Source organism: Syzygium oleosum, unplaced genomic scaffold (genome assembly GCF_021117445.2).
Source record: "Syzygium oleosum isolate NSW1041296 unplaced genomic scaffold, Sole_v2.1 Sole_v2.11, whole genome shotgun sequence".
NCBI lineage: Eukaryota > Viridiplantae > Streptophyta > Magnoliopsida > Myrtales > Myrtaceae > Syzygium > Syzygium oleosum.
The window spans coordinates 3,210,266-3,227,525 of NW_026607495.1; the positions used below are offsets into that span (position 1 = coordinate 3,210,266).

Genomic DNA, 17,260 nt, shown 5'->3' on the forward strand with positions numbered 1-17,260 from the left:
GCTCGCATAAATTGACTTTAATCAATGACCTCGTACGAGGGCAATTGGTGTCTTCCATCCTCACCACCAATTATCCTTATTCCTCTGTCCACATGAATATGAATGGCCTGAACCACCCCAGTTCCTGTCGCTTTAACATTGTGGAATGGACTTTAACTGAATTTGTCTTTAGAGAAAATCTCTCACCGGTTTGTCCAAACTTGTCAAAAGTCTCGTTTGACCTGCCCGTAGAAAGAAAAAAAAATGTTATAGTTTTTCACGATTTAAGATATTAATTTTTATATGATTTAAAACGTTTAAATATCTCATATGGAACAAAATTTCAAAATTTTAAAGGTTCAAAACTCGATCCTCAAATTTCAATTTGCAATGGTGCATCTTGTATGAACTTTTCAAGAAAAAGAAAATTGCTATTTCACCCCCAATCCTGTGCCGGAGCCCAATCAAATTCATCAAACTAGCCTAATCATGAATTCTTGCTCCACCATCTCCCTCTCTCTCTCCTCCTCCATCAAGATTTTCGGTACTGAAGCTGCACCTAATTACATAGATCATGATTGCCCAAACACCACCCTCTTCACTCCCAACTCCACCTACCAATCGAACCACCACACCCTCCTCTCTTCCCTCTCCTCCGCCGCCACTGACGGCTTCGCCAATGCCAACGCCAACGCCAACGCCAGCCAAAACCCTCCTGATCGGGCCTACTAGCTCTTCCTCTGTTGCAGCGACATTGACATCGCCATGTGCAGCGACTACGTGGCCACTGGAAAGCGAGGTATCCTCCAAAGATGCCCAAACAGCGGGGTCTTTGTTATCTGGCATGAAGAGTGCATGTTGCAATACTCGAACCGATCCTTCTTCTCAGCGGGTCCTAATTCTTTTTGCTTTACTTGGAATCAAAGATCTGTTTAGCACGCATCAACCATGAGTCATTATAGAATTTTTCCTAAAATAAAAATACGTGATTGGTTGACTGAAGATATGAGGTGACATTGGAGGATCACATAAAAACTTTCAGGTCATAGTACGCTTGTTGGTCCTGGGCTTTTAGGTTTTTTTTTTTTTGGTCGAAACCTGGGCTTTTAGTTTTTTTTTTTGGTCGAAACCTGGGCTTTTAGTTTAAGTGGCGACTTTTTGTTAAGAAAACTCTTGGCTGGGTTGAAAAATATTACAAGTATTTCTTATCCCCAAAAAAAAGATATTACCGGTATTATAAGTTATTGAAATTAATGCTTCTTTCAAGTCGTCAATGCTACAAAGTCAAGATGAGACACATTTTAGGTGAAAACTTTTTCTAGGGTGGATTACATGACTATTGGTAAAGGGTCGCTTTTAATCACTTAATGGTTGACCTCCGATAAACAATCCGTGCGCTCACATAGGAATTAGGAAAAAGAAATTGGATTTTTTGTGAGGAGCACAAATTATGGATTACAGCTTAGGATCCGTTTGTTTGAAGGAAAATCATTTTCGAAAGCCAACTCTTTAGTGTTTGGATAACATAAACCTAGTCGATCTACGAAGAGCATGTTTCATGGACCAAAAACAAGTTGAGGCTTGGGAAAACAATTTCCCCTTCTAACAAGAAGGCAAACATTTTTCCTGATTTCTTATTGCGCGTCAAAGTGAGAATTATAGGTCCGTCTATCTCTATTTCTTATTTCTCGTCATTATTTTATTTTATTTTTCGATAAATCTCATATGTTTTAGTCATTAATGCTCATGTTCTGTTACATTCCCAAACAAACATGATCATGCATAATGTTTTACACATATGATTCCATTAATTCTTTCCTAATATCTTTTTAATTCTTGTTATTTTGATGGATTACAAAAAAAATAAAGAAGATGTTGATTTTAGTTTTTTAGTCATCGCATGCCATTTTTTTAACGATCACTTACTATTAAATATCATCAAATCAATTTTTTCAACTTTTTTTTATGGACAAATTATAAAAAATGGCTTACTTTTTGAATTTCCTGAAAACATTTCCAGTAACAAGAAGTTTTCGATGAAATAAATGGACCTTTAATTTCTTCACATTTGCTCTTTAAGCGTGATCTTTTTGTTTTTCTCTATTTTTATTTTTTTTTTACATTTGGTCTGGCCTATAGCAATTCCAATTTCTAAAATCTCATACAGTCATAAACATGACATATACTGATGCTATTCCTCAGTGGCCTATCTAAAACCGACATTGTTTTAAGCCTCATCGGATGCATTAGATTGCCAAGCATGCCACATAGGATGGCTAGAGCTAACTAGATTGCTACGTCAGCGATATCCGGCCTAAATTGATCAAAATGACTACTTGGAAAATCATCAAAAGGTTCTAACCAAAAAAAAATATTATCAAAAGGTTTAGGACTACATTAGCTAAATTAAAAAAATTTAGGACTGAATTGGCGACCGTACAATAAGATTAGGACTTTTTGAACAACTCTCCCATTGAAAAGTTGATATTTGAAGGAACAGATCATTACACGTGATTCAATATTTCATATGATTTTATGGGCAAGTTTTCAATATCTAGGTAAGTATGAGTTTGAGCATACAATTTTCTAAAAAAAGATTTATTTTTTAGCAAATTATGTAAAATGCGACCGTGATGGATCAAGTATATAATAAACTTATTTTGAGCGGTCAGGATAGTACAGGTCCTACACAAACAACTGAGATTTTATATTGAATGTTGATGCCAACCAAAATCCACACTTCGATTTGGGAACATCGCTTTGATATGTACAAAGACAAGTTTTTTGACATAATGACAATTATCAACCAACGGGTTAAAAAAAAGATTAATATCACAAAAAATCACAAATTTGTACACTTGCGATAAATTTACCCAAAACTAGTTTTTTGACCACCAAAAACCCCAAATCGGTACACTTATGACAAATTTGCCCTAAATTAATTTTTTGACAACTAAAAATCTCAAACTAGTATACATGTGAAAAATTTAACACAAACTAATTTTTTGACTAATAAAAATCCCAAACTGATAATCTTAAGACAAATTTACCCTTTGTTAGCGGACCAGTTTGGGATTTTCGTGGTATTTACACTATGAATTTCCATGTTGACTTGCCACGTCACCATACTACGTCACAATGTCACGTGGATCCACGTGTCGCTGGCTGAATCGTGCCGGAATGCCTAATATTTTCTCCCCACCTGTACTCTGTCTCGTCAATCACTGGTTTTCCGGCGAAGAAAGAAAAAAGTTTCAACCCCCACCCCAAAATAGAAGATGGGGGGCGAAGCAGATTTCGACGAAGCAAACTTTTGTAGGAGCTACTCAAGCTACACGTCCACATTAATCAAAGAAAGACCCCAAACACCCCAAAGAAACTAAGAAAGATGGATCCTCCATATCTCCCTCTCTTGCGTCTTCTCACCTTCGTTTCCACCATCAACGTCCGAGATTTCTTCCCAGCGCCCTACTGTGGTTCGACCGGCAACTTCACCGCCAACAGCACCTACAAGACCATCCTCACCACCCTCCTCTCCTCCATCTCCACCACCAACGCCTTGTCCCTCGCCTACGGCTTCTTCAATGCCTCTGCCGCCGTCTCTGGCGCCTCCCAAACCCTCTACGTCATCGACTCCTGCCGCGGTGACCTCACTAGTGAGGGCTGCCGCTCCTGCCTCAATGCCTCGGCCTCCGACATCCAATAGAAATGTGGAGCTCAAGGGGCGCAACAAGAAAAACAGCTTAAGGCAACATATGTTTAGAGAATGAGCCTAGTCTGGATTAGGGTTAATCGGTTTCCGATCCGGTTCAATAAAACCGGTCACCTGAGATTTAATTCACATTTTACTAAATTTATCGAAAAAATGAAATATATATAAAGTCAGTCCGGTTCGGTCCGATTCCTCCTTAGAACCGAGAACCAGACTACCCTGACATTGACTCCACTTTTATAAAAACTGAAAATCGTACCGACACTCTTGAGAACTGGACTAAACTGACTAGTTCAGTCTTATCCGGATAATTCCCGTTTTGGGCAGTCCGCTTTGCACACTCCTAGTCGGAACAAAGAAAAAACTTATCAAAGGATTTTCTCTCTCTATTTTGCTTTCTGCTGGAAATTTTCCACAGATTCAAATTGCTTGTTTCCTCAATGAATATTCACATCAAACACCTCATTTTGTCAATATCATATCTTTTTATTTTTTGCATGTCCAAATTTTTATAAACTCAAAAAGGAGTTAAAACGCGTTAATTAGAAAAGAGTACGCAAAATGAAGAATCACCAAAATTCGGCTATTTACGAAGTCGCCCCTAAAGCAAAATCCCACGTTAATCCCCCATGGTTCGTCCATCGTCAGAAAGCTCAACTTACAGCTCTAGAGATCACTCTCAGAAGAAGGGTTTTCTATCGGAATTGAGTGAGTGACGGGCGGTCGCAAAAGTATAATTTCAGTCAGGAGGGGGTGGGACCGATCCTCCGCACCACAAGTGGCCTTAGATATTTGCTTTCTATACGCGGGGCCTACAAATTAAACATCCGATGGGGTCTTGTCTCGTCAATCGCTGGCTTTCTGGCGAAGAAAAAAAGAAAGATTCAATGACTTCATTAGTCTGAATATTCAACCCGCACCCCAAAATTTCGACGCAGCAAAACTTGTGTAGGAGCTACACAAGCTATATGTCCACATTAATCAAAGAAAGACCCCAAACCCCCCAAAGAAACTAAGAAATATGGATCCTCCAAATCTTCCTCTCTCGCTTCTTTTCACCTTAGTTTCCCCTATCCTCCAAGGTTTATTCCCAGCGCCCTACTGTGGTTCGACCGGCAACTTCACCGCCAACAGCACCTACCAAACCTCCCTCACCACCCTCCTCTCCTCCATCTCCACCACCAACTCCCTATCCCTCACCTACGGCTTCTTCAATGACTCCGCCGCCGTCTCCGGCACCTCCCAAACCCTCTACGTCATCGGCTCCTGCCGTGGCGACCTCACCGCCGAGAGCTGTCGCACCTGCCTCAACGCCTCGGCCTCCGACATCAGCCGCCTCTGCCCCCTCCAGAAGGAGGCAGTGCTCTACAGCGAGAAGTGCACTGTCCGGTACTCTAATGCCTCGATCTTTGGCACAGTCGTGACCGACCCCATCTACGAGCTGCACAACGTGAACAACGTCTCGAGCCAGGTCACGTACAAGCTGGGGACACAGGTGGAAGGTCTGAAGGGCGAGGCAGCCGGCGGTGGCTCGCAGAGGAAGTTGGCTACGAGGAACCTGCCAGTGGGGCCGGACACGATCTTTGCGATGGCGCAGTGCACGCCGGACTTGACCAGGCAGCAATGCATCGACTGCCTGGAGAAAGTTGTCGGGAGCATCATGAATCGCTTTCGTGGGAAGGCGGGAATGATAAGCATGGCGCCCAGTTGCCAGTTTCGGTTCGAGATCTATGAGTTCTTGGACCCAGGCAGCGAGCCACTTCCACCGCCACCGTCGCCGCCGCCACTACTGCCGCCTCCTCCTCCGCCGCCAGGTACGTTGGCTCTTGTTCAAGAATTAAGTATCCTAGCATTTTGTTTTTTTTCCTTTAATCGAGGTGGATTAAGATCATCTTATTTGTTAATTATGCGGTTTCACCTGAGATTCACACGATTAAGCGTGGAAATGAATTTAGTTTTTATGCTCCATAGACCATCTAATTTATTTTATGGTAAGGACGTTGGATAAAAACATTTTTGCCAAAATGAAGTTGCGGAATATTTCCATATTTTCAGTAAAAGAACGGTAGGGTCCATATCTCTATCTTTGACGCATGTGTATGGCTAATAGTCAGCTATCATAGTTCATTGAATCAAAAGTTGTGGCGTTCATTCACCAGAAACGGTCACGTGAGATCTTTAAATTAATGATAAAGTGAGTTTAGGCTAAGGGTAATGAATCATTAGCAGATGTTCATTAATTCTCCTCATTTAGTCACCATCGTTCTAAATTGATATAAACACAAAAAGGTTTTTAATAATAAGAGAAGTAGATTGACATCTAAATCGATCTAGAGTTACAATCCATATCAACCATGTGGTGATCACTGCTAATAGTAAAAAAAAAAAAAAATTGGTAAGACAAATTGTCGAACTTAAATCAACCAAACAAGAAATTCCGTATGGGAAACATATGCCTAGAGGCTGTGCCTGCAACAACAAGGCCATTAATGGAAACAAAGTTGTCCAATCACTCTTAAACCCTCTGTATGAATGTCAAAACTTTGCATAAGATTTTAATGAAGTCCTTCTGGCCACTTTTTGTCAAAAATCGTTGCTGTGGTAACGTGTCACATAGGACGGCTAGCAATGAATGGACGGCCATGTCAGAGACATTCTCACAAAAAACTGATTGGAATGACTACATTCGAATTTCTCTTTCATTGATTTAGCTTGTATACAATTGATTTAGGACTAATTGGGTAAGTTTCCCTAGCTTGGTGTGTGGGGTTCATAAAAAAGATCGAAATTGGACTTCTTTGTGGCGGTGGTTGATACATTCACAAGTTGTCATGAGAGATCTTGAAAAGTTTAGGATTAAATTAGCTTGCATACAATTGCATAACGGTTTTTTAGAGGGATTTAAATCCAAGGGCTCGTGTGCAGCAGCAGCGGCAATAATTCCTTATTGACGAACTTAGTAGGTGATTTAACATGGGCTGTTCATGCTAGAAATTTTTTTGCTTCTTAATATTCTTCATTTATTCGTCTTCAGCCCCATCAATTTACCAAAAACAGAAACTTAAAATGCTGGAATTGCAATTGATGTTCAGGCTTTCTCGTTTAAGCCTCTCTATTCAGATCTCTCTTGGCCCCTTCTTGCGTGTCAAATTGCCAATCTTCACGCGTCGGTTTATGTGTTACGCACGCTTTCATCTAGAAAGCTTTTAGATTAGTTTGGGAATCGTCTCATATACAAAATGGTACCTGTGCAGGAAAAAGCAACAAATCTACCGTGATAACCATCGCCATTACCGTTCCTGTTGGAGGTGTTATGGTCCTTCTCTTTTTCACTTGTTGTTTGCTTCGAAGAAAGGGAAAGAAGACAGATGGAGTCGTCCAAGGAAAAAGTGGTAAATCGATTATTTGCCTTTATTTTTTCGTAAGCTATCTACGCCATATATGAGCATATTATGAAATTTCTTCATTTTCCGTAAGGAATCGAATATGTCAATCATACGAATTAAGAGTCCATTGGATATAAATGTAGCATATATAATGGAAAAGATCAAGGACAAAGATGAGATCCTCATGCTCTTTAAACCTTCAAGACTATACTTTGACTGCACAAGCAATCATAATGCCACCAATAAAAGGAATACTTTGGGAATGTAACAGTTCATTTCTGGCCTTCTAGATAAATAGATGCAGCAATTCTACAAAAATTTTACCGAACACCTATGAAAATATCTCCCTTTCATAGCCTGCTGCATCAGGACAATTCAAACTCCCAATCACTAATATCATTATTAGGAAAACAAAAGTGAAGGGCACTCATCCTGGCTTGCTTAGAGAAACTGCATCCAAAGAACAAATGGGATCTAATCTCAATGCTTTCATGACGCAAAAAACAGAGAGTTTGGCCATGACTAGAAGACTATTTGTCAATTCCTTGAAATATAGGCAGCTTATCTTGTATCGCCAACCAAAGTACGAATCCAAACCTCAGCAAATTAGATGAAAATCAAATCAGCCTATACCATTCAACTCTTGTGACTCTTTTCCTCACAATCTCCCAAGCTGAAGCAGAGGTAAGAATGTCACAAGAAGCAGCAGCGCAAGTGTCTTGGTCTTCCAAAGAAGACTTCGGACAAATTACACCACAAACAGCTGTCTGGATTGATACCAAGACTTCAGACCTCGCATTGGGCCTTTTTCCATTCAGAGCACAAATCATATCAGCTACTTTTGCAGTTCAAAGGAGGGCAGCATCTTAAACTACTCTCCTCGGGCATACATCCAGCAAGATCCCATCAGGATGCCATGAGTCATGCCAGGGGGATATAGATTCGACATGAAAAACCACATAATGAGCCCTCAAAATACTCCTAACGTTCAGCAATTCCCTCCAACCATAGGTAGCATCTGCACCGCAATTAACAGACTTAGCACTACCTTCAGTATTAATCATATTGTTTTTCTTCATGACCAATCAAGAGGGGAAAGATTTCATTGGGGTAAGGAGACAACCATGCCAGCCTAATCCGGTGCTCTTCATTGTGATAATGTTCCCAAGCACTAGCAACTGTATAAACGCCACTAGGAGCCAATGTCGATATAATTTGATAATCAACTTACGTTTTTTGGTAATGCAGGTGCGAATGAACTTACCACCGCGGAGTCCTTGCAATTTGACTTGGCTACAATACAAGCCGCGACAAATGATTTCTCTCCAGAAAACAAGTTGGGTGAAGGTGGATTTGGTGAAGTTTTCCAGGTACGTATTACATAGTAGTTAGAAACAATCAAGAATGTTTTACATGTGAATTGAACATAATGGTGCCGAAAAAGAAAGAAACATGTAACGCTTCTTTATGTTAGTTTTTAAGTTGTGTTAAGGAATTAAACAATGAATGCAAAAAACACTTTAGGGTAGCCTTCCTGATGGACAGCAAATAGCGGTGAAGAGGCTATCTCAAAGCTCAAGACAGGGTGATGAAGAATTCAAAAACGAAGTTCTATTGGTTGCGAAGCTTCAACACAGAAACCTTGTACGACTGCTCGGATTTTGCTTGGAGGGAGACGAAAAGATACTCGCCTACGAGTTTGTGCCAAATAAAAGCCTTGATTACTTCTTATTTGGTATGCTGCAATTTGACTTTCTTATGTACATTTGCTTGAAATCAAATGTTCGAGCTTTTACTAGTTGTGGAAAACTTGAAATTAAGAAGTTTTCAGTTCTTTCAACTTATAGTTTTTGGTTAAGCCACCTTTGATCGATGAGAGTAAATATATTCGCCTTGAGTTTTTGAATAGGTGCCACATGCTAGCACATAATGAGTTTTGGTGCAACGATGCAGATCCCCAAAAAAGCGGTCAATTGGATTGGCCATTACGTTTTAAAATAGTATCTGGAATCGCTCGAGGATTGCTCTACCTACATGAAGATTCTCGTCTCCGGATCATCCATCGAGACCTAAAATGTAGCAATATCTTGTTAGACAGTGAAATGAACCCGAAGATTTCAGATTTTGGCACGGCAAGGATTTTTGGAGTCGATCAAACTCAGGCTAGCACAAATAAAATCGTGGGGACTTTGTAAGTCTTAGGTCTTGAATAGATGACTTTGTAATTGGAAGACGTACTTGCTCATTTTATCTATTTAAGGATGCTCATTGATCTGCATCTAAATATGCAATGTACATGTGGCTAATATTCGGTTTTGCAGTGGTTACATGTCTCCTGAATATGCAATGCATGGAGAGTTCTCGGTGAAATCTGATGTTTATAGTTTCGGTGTACTACTTATAGAGATCATTTGCGGCAAGAAGAATAACATCTACCACCAATTGGATAGGGGTGAATATCTTGCTAGTTATGTAAGTTTCGTTGTGCTACTACGGCAAATATTCACACCGCACTCTTTGTAAATTTGGTTCAATGAAATTGAAATTCCTTTGTAAAAGCTTAGTCCTTTGGCCTACAGAAATATTTATGGTTCTGTTCCTTAGTCATATATGGTTTTTTGCAAGATTCAGATGTCTTGCATGATGAGTCACTGAATTAATGCCGCAATTTTGTGAAGATTTTCCGGAATTATTCTTGCAGGTGTGGAATCAATGGAGAGATGGCACGCCCTTGAACGTGTTGGACCTGGCTATCGCAGATTCATATTCAAGAGATGAAGTACTTCGATGCTTGCACATTGGCTTACTGTGCATTCAGGAAGATCCGGCTATTAGACCCGCCATGGCAACCGTAGTTCTCATGCTCAGCAGCAATTACTTTGACCCGCCACAGCCTCGACATCCGGCCTTCTTTGTCCAAAGTAGATCACAGGGACCGAGCATCCCAATGCAAGAGCTTGAATCGGATCAATCTACCAGTAGGACTATGCCTTCGTCAACTAGTGATATGACGGTTACTGAATTGTACCCCCGGTGAATGGCGGCGTAAGTAAAATCTTACTATATGGATGGTCTCATGGTGAGATTGCTTGGCCTTCCACCATGATTTTTTATGAACCATTGCAAAAATCTATGTATTTGAAGAATAAGCATTAATTGCTCAAAGGGAGTTGTGTGCATTTAAAATAAGACTCTACTCATGTTATCCATCATAGGTATTATGATTCTTCTAAGATTTTTTTTACTAGCTGAGGCTAAATCATATGTTGATCCACTGTAATATGGTGCATTTTAACATTATTGTGCTTCTATGAGGCTCGATACGACTTCTCTTGTCTAGACTAAATAATCAAATGGAAGTTTTCGTTATCTAACCCACTAGGCTACACATTTCTTCACTTGTGAAGCTAGTTGTGTTTCGGTGTTGTTAAAACTATACTTGGAGGCTATAGGTGCTCCATCTTTGAGAGGCTTTCTCTGGGGCACTGATCTTATCTGGCCCATCTCCGTGAAATCCAAGTTGCCCACCGTTACCGTGAGGCCAATCAGTGAATAGGAAGCTCTCCCTTTGTGATTAGCTGTCTAACCCACCTCAACCCTTTTGAGCGATCCTTCGTTCACAAGCCCTTCTTTGTTGTTCGAAAATCGTTAGTTGAAGAAATGAAAGCGATGAGTTCGACCAAAGAAAAAAAAAAAGTTAAGTCTTTGTATACTTTAACAATATTTACACTACAAAAAAAATAAGGATTTAGCCACGAAAAATTAGCGACGAAAAATTATTCGTCGTTAATTTGCGATGGAATTTATGACGAAAACTAAATTCGTCTCTAATTCGCGACGAAAAATTATTCGTCACAAATTAGCGACGAAAATTAAAATTCGTCGCTAATTTGAGACGAAAAAAAAAATCGTCGCAAATTAGTGACGGAATTTGCGACGAAAAAAAAATTTGTTGCTAATTAGCGACGGAATTTGCGATGAAAATTAAATTCGTCGCTAATTTGCGACGAAAAATATATTCGTCGCTAATGAATTTGCTACGAAAAAAAATTCGTCGCAAATTAGCGATGAAATTAGCAACGGAATTTGCTACGAAAATTAAATTCGTCGCTAATTTGCGACGAAAAAAAATCGTCGCAAATTAGTGACAGAATTTGAGATGAAAAAAAAATTTGTTGCTAATTAGCGACGGAATTTGCGATGAAAATTAAATTCGTCGCTAATTTGCGACGAAAAATATATTCGTCGCTAATGAATTTGCAACGAAAATTAAATTCGTCTCTAATTTGTGACGAAAAATAAATTCGTTGCAAATTAGCGACGAAAATTAAATTCGTCATAGCATTTCTCTTGCAATAAAAAAATTTAATATTCTCTTCGTCCTTTAATGCCGAATAATTTTCAAAATTTCCCCTTTATTGAAGAGAGAGGAAAACCTTTCCAAAAATATTTGTCAAAAGAAAAATAGATTTAGCCGGTCAAAAATTCCACACCCCAAAAGAAAAATCCCGCTCCAACCCAGAAAAAAAAAAAAAAAAAAAAAAAAAACACGCCCACATCCGGCGCGACGCTTCCATCCAGGCGCATCCCCCATTGGGCGCTCCACCGTCCTCGCGAATCGCGATCCGCGCGACTCCAACCACGAGAAAACTTGCTGATCGGCATGGCCCGCACGAAGCAGACGGCCCGGAAGTCCACCGGCGGCAAGGCCCCGCCGAAGCAGCTGGCCACCAAGGTGGCCCGGAAGTCGGCCCCGGCGACCGGCGGGGTGAAGAAGCCGCACACGTTCAGGCCCAGGGCGGTGCCGCTGAGAGAGATACGGAAGTACCAGAAGAGCGCGGAGCTGCTGATCTGGAAGTTGCCCTTCCAGCGGCTGGTGCAGGAGATCGCCCAGGACTTCAAGACCGACCTCCGGTTCCAGAGCAGCGCCGTCGCCGCCCTCCAGGAGGTGGCAGAGGCGTACCTCGTTGGGCGGCTGTTCGAGGACACCAACCTGTGCGCCATCCACGCCGAGCGGGTCACGATCATGCCCAAGGACATCCAGCTCGCCAGGAGGATCCGGGGAGAGAGGGCTTAGTTATAAAGGGGAATGTGGTTAGATCTTTGTCATGTTGGAGGGTGTTTGGTTGTAGGCTTGATTATGGAGACTTTGAATCGTTGTTATGTAGATGTACATCTCTGGGCATTAATGGAATGTGGGTTTGCTTCGCTTTCTTTGACTTTCTTGCATATTTTGGTGCTTTTCAGTATTCATGGGTTTGATCCTGTGAATTGATGTTCTTGGAAGACAAATTTAGCGACGGGATTTTGTCACGAAAATTTAGCGACGAAAATTGAAATTTTTCGTCGCTAAATTTTGCGATGCCGAATTGGCGACGAAATTTTTTTCGTCGCAAATTCGTTTAGAGACGAATTTTCCCATTTTTTTCGTGACAAAATTCGTCGCTAAAATCTATTTTTTTTTGTAGTGTTATAGCTCGAGGCAAAGATTATCTATTTGCTTTGTGAACGCACTTTCTCTTGCGAAATCAAGAATAGATTTGTTGCAGTTGTGTCTTCTTATCTTTTTGATTGATTGATATAACTTTTTAGTTAGTTGGTCATGGTATTTAATTATATTATCTCTAATAATCTTTTTATCATGGAGTTGACGGTACGAGCATATAATTGATTTCCTCTAGGAACAAGCAATAAAACCCGTCCCCAACGTTTTTGGCGACAGGTTTGGCAAAACCCTCACCAACGACCGTCGATGATCTACAAGCCGTCTGTAATGAGAGTTTACGACCAATTTCGACATTTTTGTACGGTTTTGCCCATCGCCTGTAACCCTCTTTTAGGGAACTACAACTTTAGCTTTATTGACCCCTTCTGGGGTAACTCCAATTATTATTGTAAAGAAGAATTTATACAGCGGACACCATCCTATATTTAACCAAGTGTGTATGAGAGATAGAGGAAGAGTTCTATAACTTCGAACTAATGCTTGAGATGGTAAAAGTTAGAGTAAATTAATACAAAATCTTTTGAAATTCCGCCAACCAATTATGATGAAGTTTTTTCTTCTTTTCTCTTTTTTTGGCAAGAAACTTTTTTGGACTTTAATTGATTTGGTAAATACTATATAAGCTAACTTGTCCTCCTAAACTACCCACAAGTCTCCCCAAGACTTATATAGGACGATTTTTCATTTTTCATGTTACGCACGCACAATTATTCTAGCTTCTTAGATTGGCTTCCCCCGTGTCTAAGCACTCTTTTCATTCCTGATACCATCTCTCGGTTTTGATATTTTCTTTTGGGATAAGTGCATTAAAAGTCTTAAAACTTATCATAAAAGTGTAATTGAGTCATAAAACTTTCAAAAAATTCAATTAAGTCCTAAAATTTGCACCAAAGTGCAATTCAGTCCTAAAACTTTCATAAAATGCAATCAAGTTCTAAAAATTGTCAAATTGGTCTAAGCAAGTCCTCCTAATTAAACCAATTTGATTGTACTTTCGTGATAAGTTTTAATACTAAATTACACTTTCGTGATAAGTTTTAGCACTTTATTGCATTTTTTAAAAGTTTAAGGACATGATTGCATTTTCGTGATAAGTTTTAGGACTTGATTACATTTTTAGAAAGTTTTAAGACTCAATTGTACTTTCGTGACAAGTTTTAGGACTTCCGGTACACTTATCCATTTTCTTTTTCAAGTACTAAAAAATCCGTTTTAATAATGGGAATCCATAGTCCGTGCAGGGAATCGAGTTTGTTCTGTACATCTAATTCATATAAACAAGCCAAATTCTACACTGCAAAGCCAACTCCACGGGGGTTTTGTTTTAGGAAAATACTAGATTTATTAAGACAATTTTATACAATTAATTTGTTAAATGGCATATCAGGCTATTGGAGATTTTTTTTATATGACCAATTATTAAGCGGATTGCTCACAATCTAACATATCTCTTAGTAAAATTGCTTTTTAAATTAGTTTTAATAAATCTAGCATTGTGGTTTAAGGTTTTAACTTGCCCACGCATACTATTTTTCGCTGTTTATCCATGAAATACGACCAAATATTTTGTCATGATGTGCAGTACACAACTTCTCAATCACAAAAGTCATCACATTTTCGAAGTATGTGCAGTCAGGTGAACCGTCTGAACATATGTTCCTTCCTTCTATATATAATGATGGGTAACTTCATTATGTTCATTTATTAGCTTTGTTGCATAATCTTGTTTTTCGTGACGATGGATGTTTTTTTTTCATCTCTTAATATTATTATCTGTCAGAAATGAGTCAAAAGTTAGATATTATGTCATAATTGGCATCCCTACATTGTTAATCTCATTGAAAGTCACATTACAATACACAGCAGGATCCATTTGCAAAAGGGTAATTATTTCTAAATACTTATTACCAAAAGATTATTTCCTGCGCATAAGGAGGATCCTCCCAAGAACCTTCGTTGGGAAATTTTGGTTTTCTTCTTTATTTCGGGCCAGCATTTCGAAAAGCATTTGATTTGGAGGCCCGATTTTGCCTAGGCCCGGTTGGCCCAAAGAGCAAAATGGCATGTCTGATAATATGCAATCAACACTACGGCTGCATTTGGTCATCTGAATTTCTAACCGAAATAGGATTGGATAGGATATGATATAAAATTGAAATGATTTGCTACATAATAGCCATTATTTGATGAATCACGGAAATAAAGTCTGATAATTTCAATCTTATCATGTCCACTATTTGCTATGAATGACATATCAATGTGAATAAACTTAAAAATTGCACAAACGGAGATGGTAAGAATCTCTTACAACACTCTTGCCTATTTCATTTGTATTTGCATATTTTTTTTTATTATTTTTTCCTCTCTTTTTTTAATTCTTTTCTTTTTTATTTCTTTTTTCCCTTCCATCATTCTCGAATAAAATCTTATTAAATAGTAAACTATACTAATATACCTAAAAGATGTAATAAATATAAATACAAAATATATATTTTCATATATGGAATTTAAATATAAAACTATACTAATTCCCTAGCCGCCAGCCATGGAGTCCCAACCGTAGGCGCCGCTCCTTGCGGCATGGTCGCCGTCACTGCTCGCCGTCTGCTGCCCCCCCCCGGCCTCTGCTCACGGCATGGCCGCGTGGTTGGCCACTCCCCCCAGCAGCTCCTTGCGGGGTGGCCGCCCGTCCAGCCACTGCTCGCGGGTCGGCCAACGCTGTCTGCCGTCTCCTTCAGCTCGTCGCTTGTCCATTTGTTGTCCATTCCTGCAGACCCACTGCCACTAACTGCTGACTCTGCTCCCCGTCTGCTCCCCCCCAGCCGTTGCTCGCGGCGTGGCTGCCCGACGCCAACGCTAATCGCCCAACGCAGCTCGTCGCTCGTCCAATCGCTCGTCCCCTCACCCCGCTTATCACAAATTGACGCCCTCTGCCAACCGCCGCTCAGATATCTTGAAGACCCAACTCGAATAAGAGTAGCAACCGAAGTGCAGAAATAAGCGCAAAACTGTCCGAGGGGGAGAGGGGAGAGAGAGAGAGAGAGGGGGAAAGAGAGCACTCACCAGGAATGGATTGACCTCTTCTTCCTCGTTGAAAGGGTTGCGATCATGGCGGCGATTCATTGTAGCAGTGGAAAGAGAGGGAATTTGAGCCAGAGAGAGGGGATTCGCTTTTTTAGGGTAAAAAACGAAGTTATTTTTTCAGTTCGGTTCGATCTAAACATAATCGAACCGAACCGAACCGAAATAAACCAAATTGAAAAAAAAATAATGGTTAGCTTTCATTATCCGAACTAAAAACCGAACCGAACCAAAATGCACTAAATTTTCGGTTCGGTTCAGGTCAATTCGGTTCGTATCTCGATTCGATTTTTCGGTTTGGTTCTGACACCTCTAATTATACATATATTAATTTAATTCTAAACTTTTTAATTTTGCTAATTTAGTATTAGACCATCACATAAAATTTCAATATAAAATCCATACATTAGGTTTAGGTCAAGAGACTATGCATTGATTGGACAATTTCTCCCATGTTGTTGTTTAGAGTACATGTTACTAGAAAAATGGGAAAATTACCAAAAAAGTCCTAAACCTTTTGCAGTTGTGCCAATTCAGTCATAAACCTTTTTTTTTTGTCAATTTAGTCCTAAATCTTTTGCAAACCAGCCAATTCAGTCCTTTTGCCCGGCCAGCATTGATGTGGCCGCCGGCCGGCTGACGTGGCGCCGGCCGACGTCCACGTGGTAATATTTTAATATTTTTTATTATTATTTTCGATTTTTTTTTCCTTTTTTCTTTTCCTTCTCCCCACTGGCCTATCCGGCCAGGGGGGAGGCTCAACGGCGAGGGCCCAGCTCCGGCGAGGCGAGCTGGGCCCTCGCCGCTGCTGGGCGTGGGCGGAGTTTGCCTAGCCAAGGCGAGCTTCGCCTCGTCGGAGTTGGGCGAGCTCGCCATGGCTGGGCGAGCTCCGCCCTCGCCTAGATCTGGCGAGGTGGAGCTCGCCATGGCAGGGCAAGCCCCGCCTCGCCAGATCTGGGCGAGGGTGGAGCTCGCCTAACGGCGGCGAGGGTGGAGCACGCCCAGCCATGGCGAGCTGGGCCCTCGCCGCCGGTGGGCGAGCCTCGCCCAGCTCCGACGAGGCGGAGCCTCGCCCGGCGGCGAGGGCCCAGCTCGCCCAGCGGCGGCGAGGGCCCAGCTCGCCTCGCCGGAGATGGGCCCTCGCCGGTGAGCCTCCTCCCTAGCCGGATAGGCCAGGGGGGAGAAGGAAAAGAAAAAAAAGAAAAAAGGAAAAAAATAAAAAAAATATTAAAATATTGCCACGTGGACGCCGGCCGGCGGTACGTCAGCCGACCGGCGGCCACGTCAGCGCCGGCCGGCCAAAAGGATTGAATTGGCTGGTTTGCAAAAGGTTTAGGACTGAATTGATCAAAAAAAAGATTTAGGACTGAATTGGTACAACTGCAAAAGGTTTAGGACTTTTTTGGTAATTTTTCCCTAGAAAAATCATGGCGCAGGCTTAGTTTAATCGATCAAATCAATCACATATTACAAAATGGTGAGATCAGCTTGTCGTACGTAAAATCACAATAACAAATATAATAAAACTCAATTTCTAATCGACTTAATTAATCACATATTTACCAGATGTGGCTGTCCGGATTTGTTTTAAAACAT

General features: G+C 40.7%; 2 protein-coding genes across 3 annotated transcripts; both read left to right on the forward strand.

The window, feature by feature from the left end:
* The first annotated feature begins 3,344 nt into the window (after positions 1 to 3,344).
* Positions 3,345 to 10,226, forward strand: LOC130139296 (cysteine-rich receptor-like protein kinase 44). Of its 2 annotated transcripts, none has more exons than XM_056316000.1 (8): positions 3,345 to 3,375; positions 4,718 to 5,505; positions 6,946 to 7,083; positions 8,326 to 8,447; positions 8,623 to 8,812; positions 9,031 to 9,268; positions 9,399 to 9,549; positions 9,779 to 10,226. In XM_056316000.1, exons 1-8 carry the CDS (start codon positions 3,368 to 3,370, stop codon positions 10,112 to 10,114), a joined length of 1,971 nt encoding a protein of 656 aa, XP_056171975.1. In that variant the 5' UTR covers positions 3,345 to 3,367; the 3' UTR covers positions 10,115 to 10,226. The 2 variants fall into 2 exon arrangements, with proteins under 2 accessions (XP_056171975.1, XP_056171974.1); XM_056315999.1 differs by having other exon boundaries at positions 8,602 to 8,812; positions 9,779 to 10,224.
* A 1,501-nt stretch (positions 10,227 to 11,727) lies between these two features.
* LOC130139304 (histone H3.2-like) lies at positions 11,728 to 12,296 on the forward strand. Its single transcript, XM_056316023.1, has one exon. It carries the CDS (start codon positions 11,741 to 11,743, stop codon positions 12,152 to 12,154), a length of 414 nt encoding a protein of 137 aa, XP_056171998.1. The 5' UTR covers positions 11,728 to 11,740; the 3' UTR covers positions 12,155 to 12,296.
* Positions 12,297 to 17,260: the final 4,964 nt, after the last annotated feature.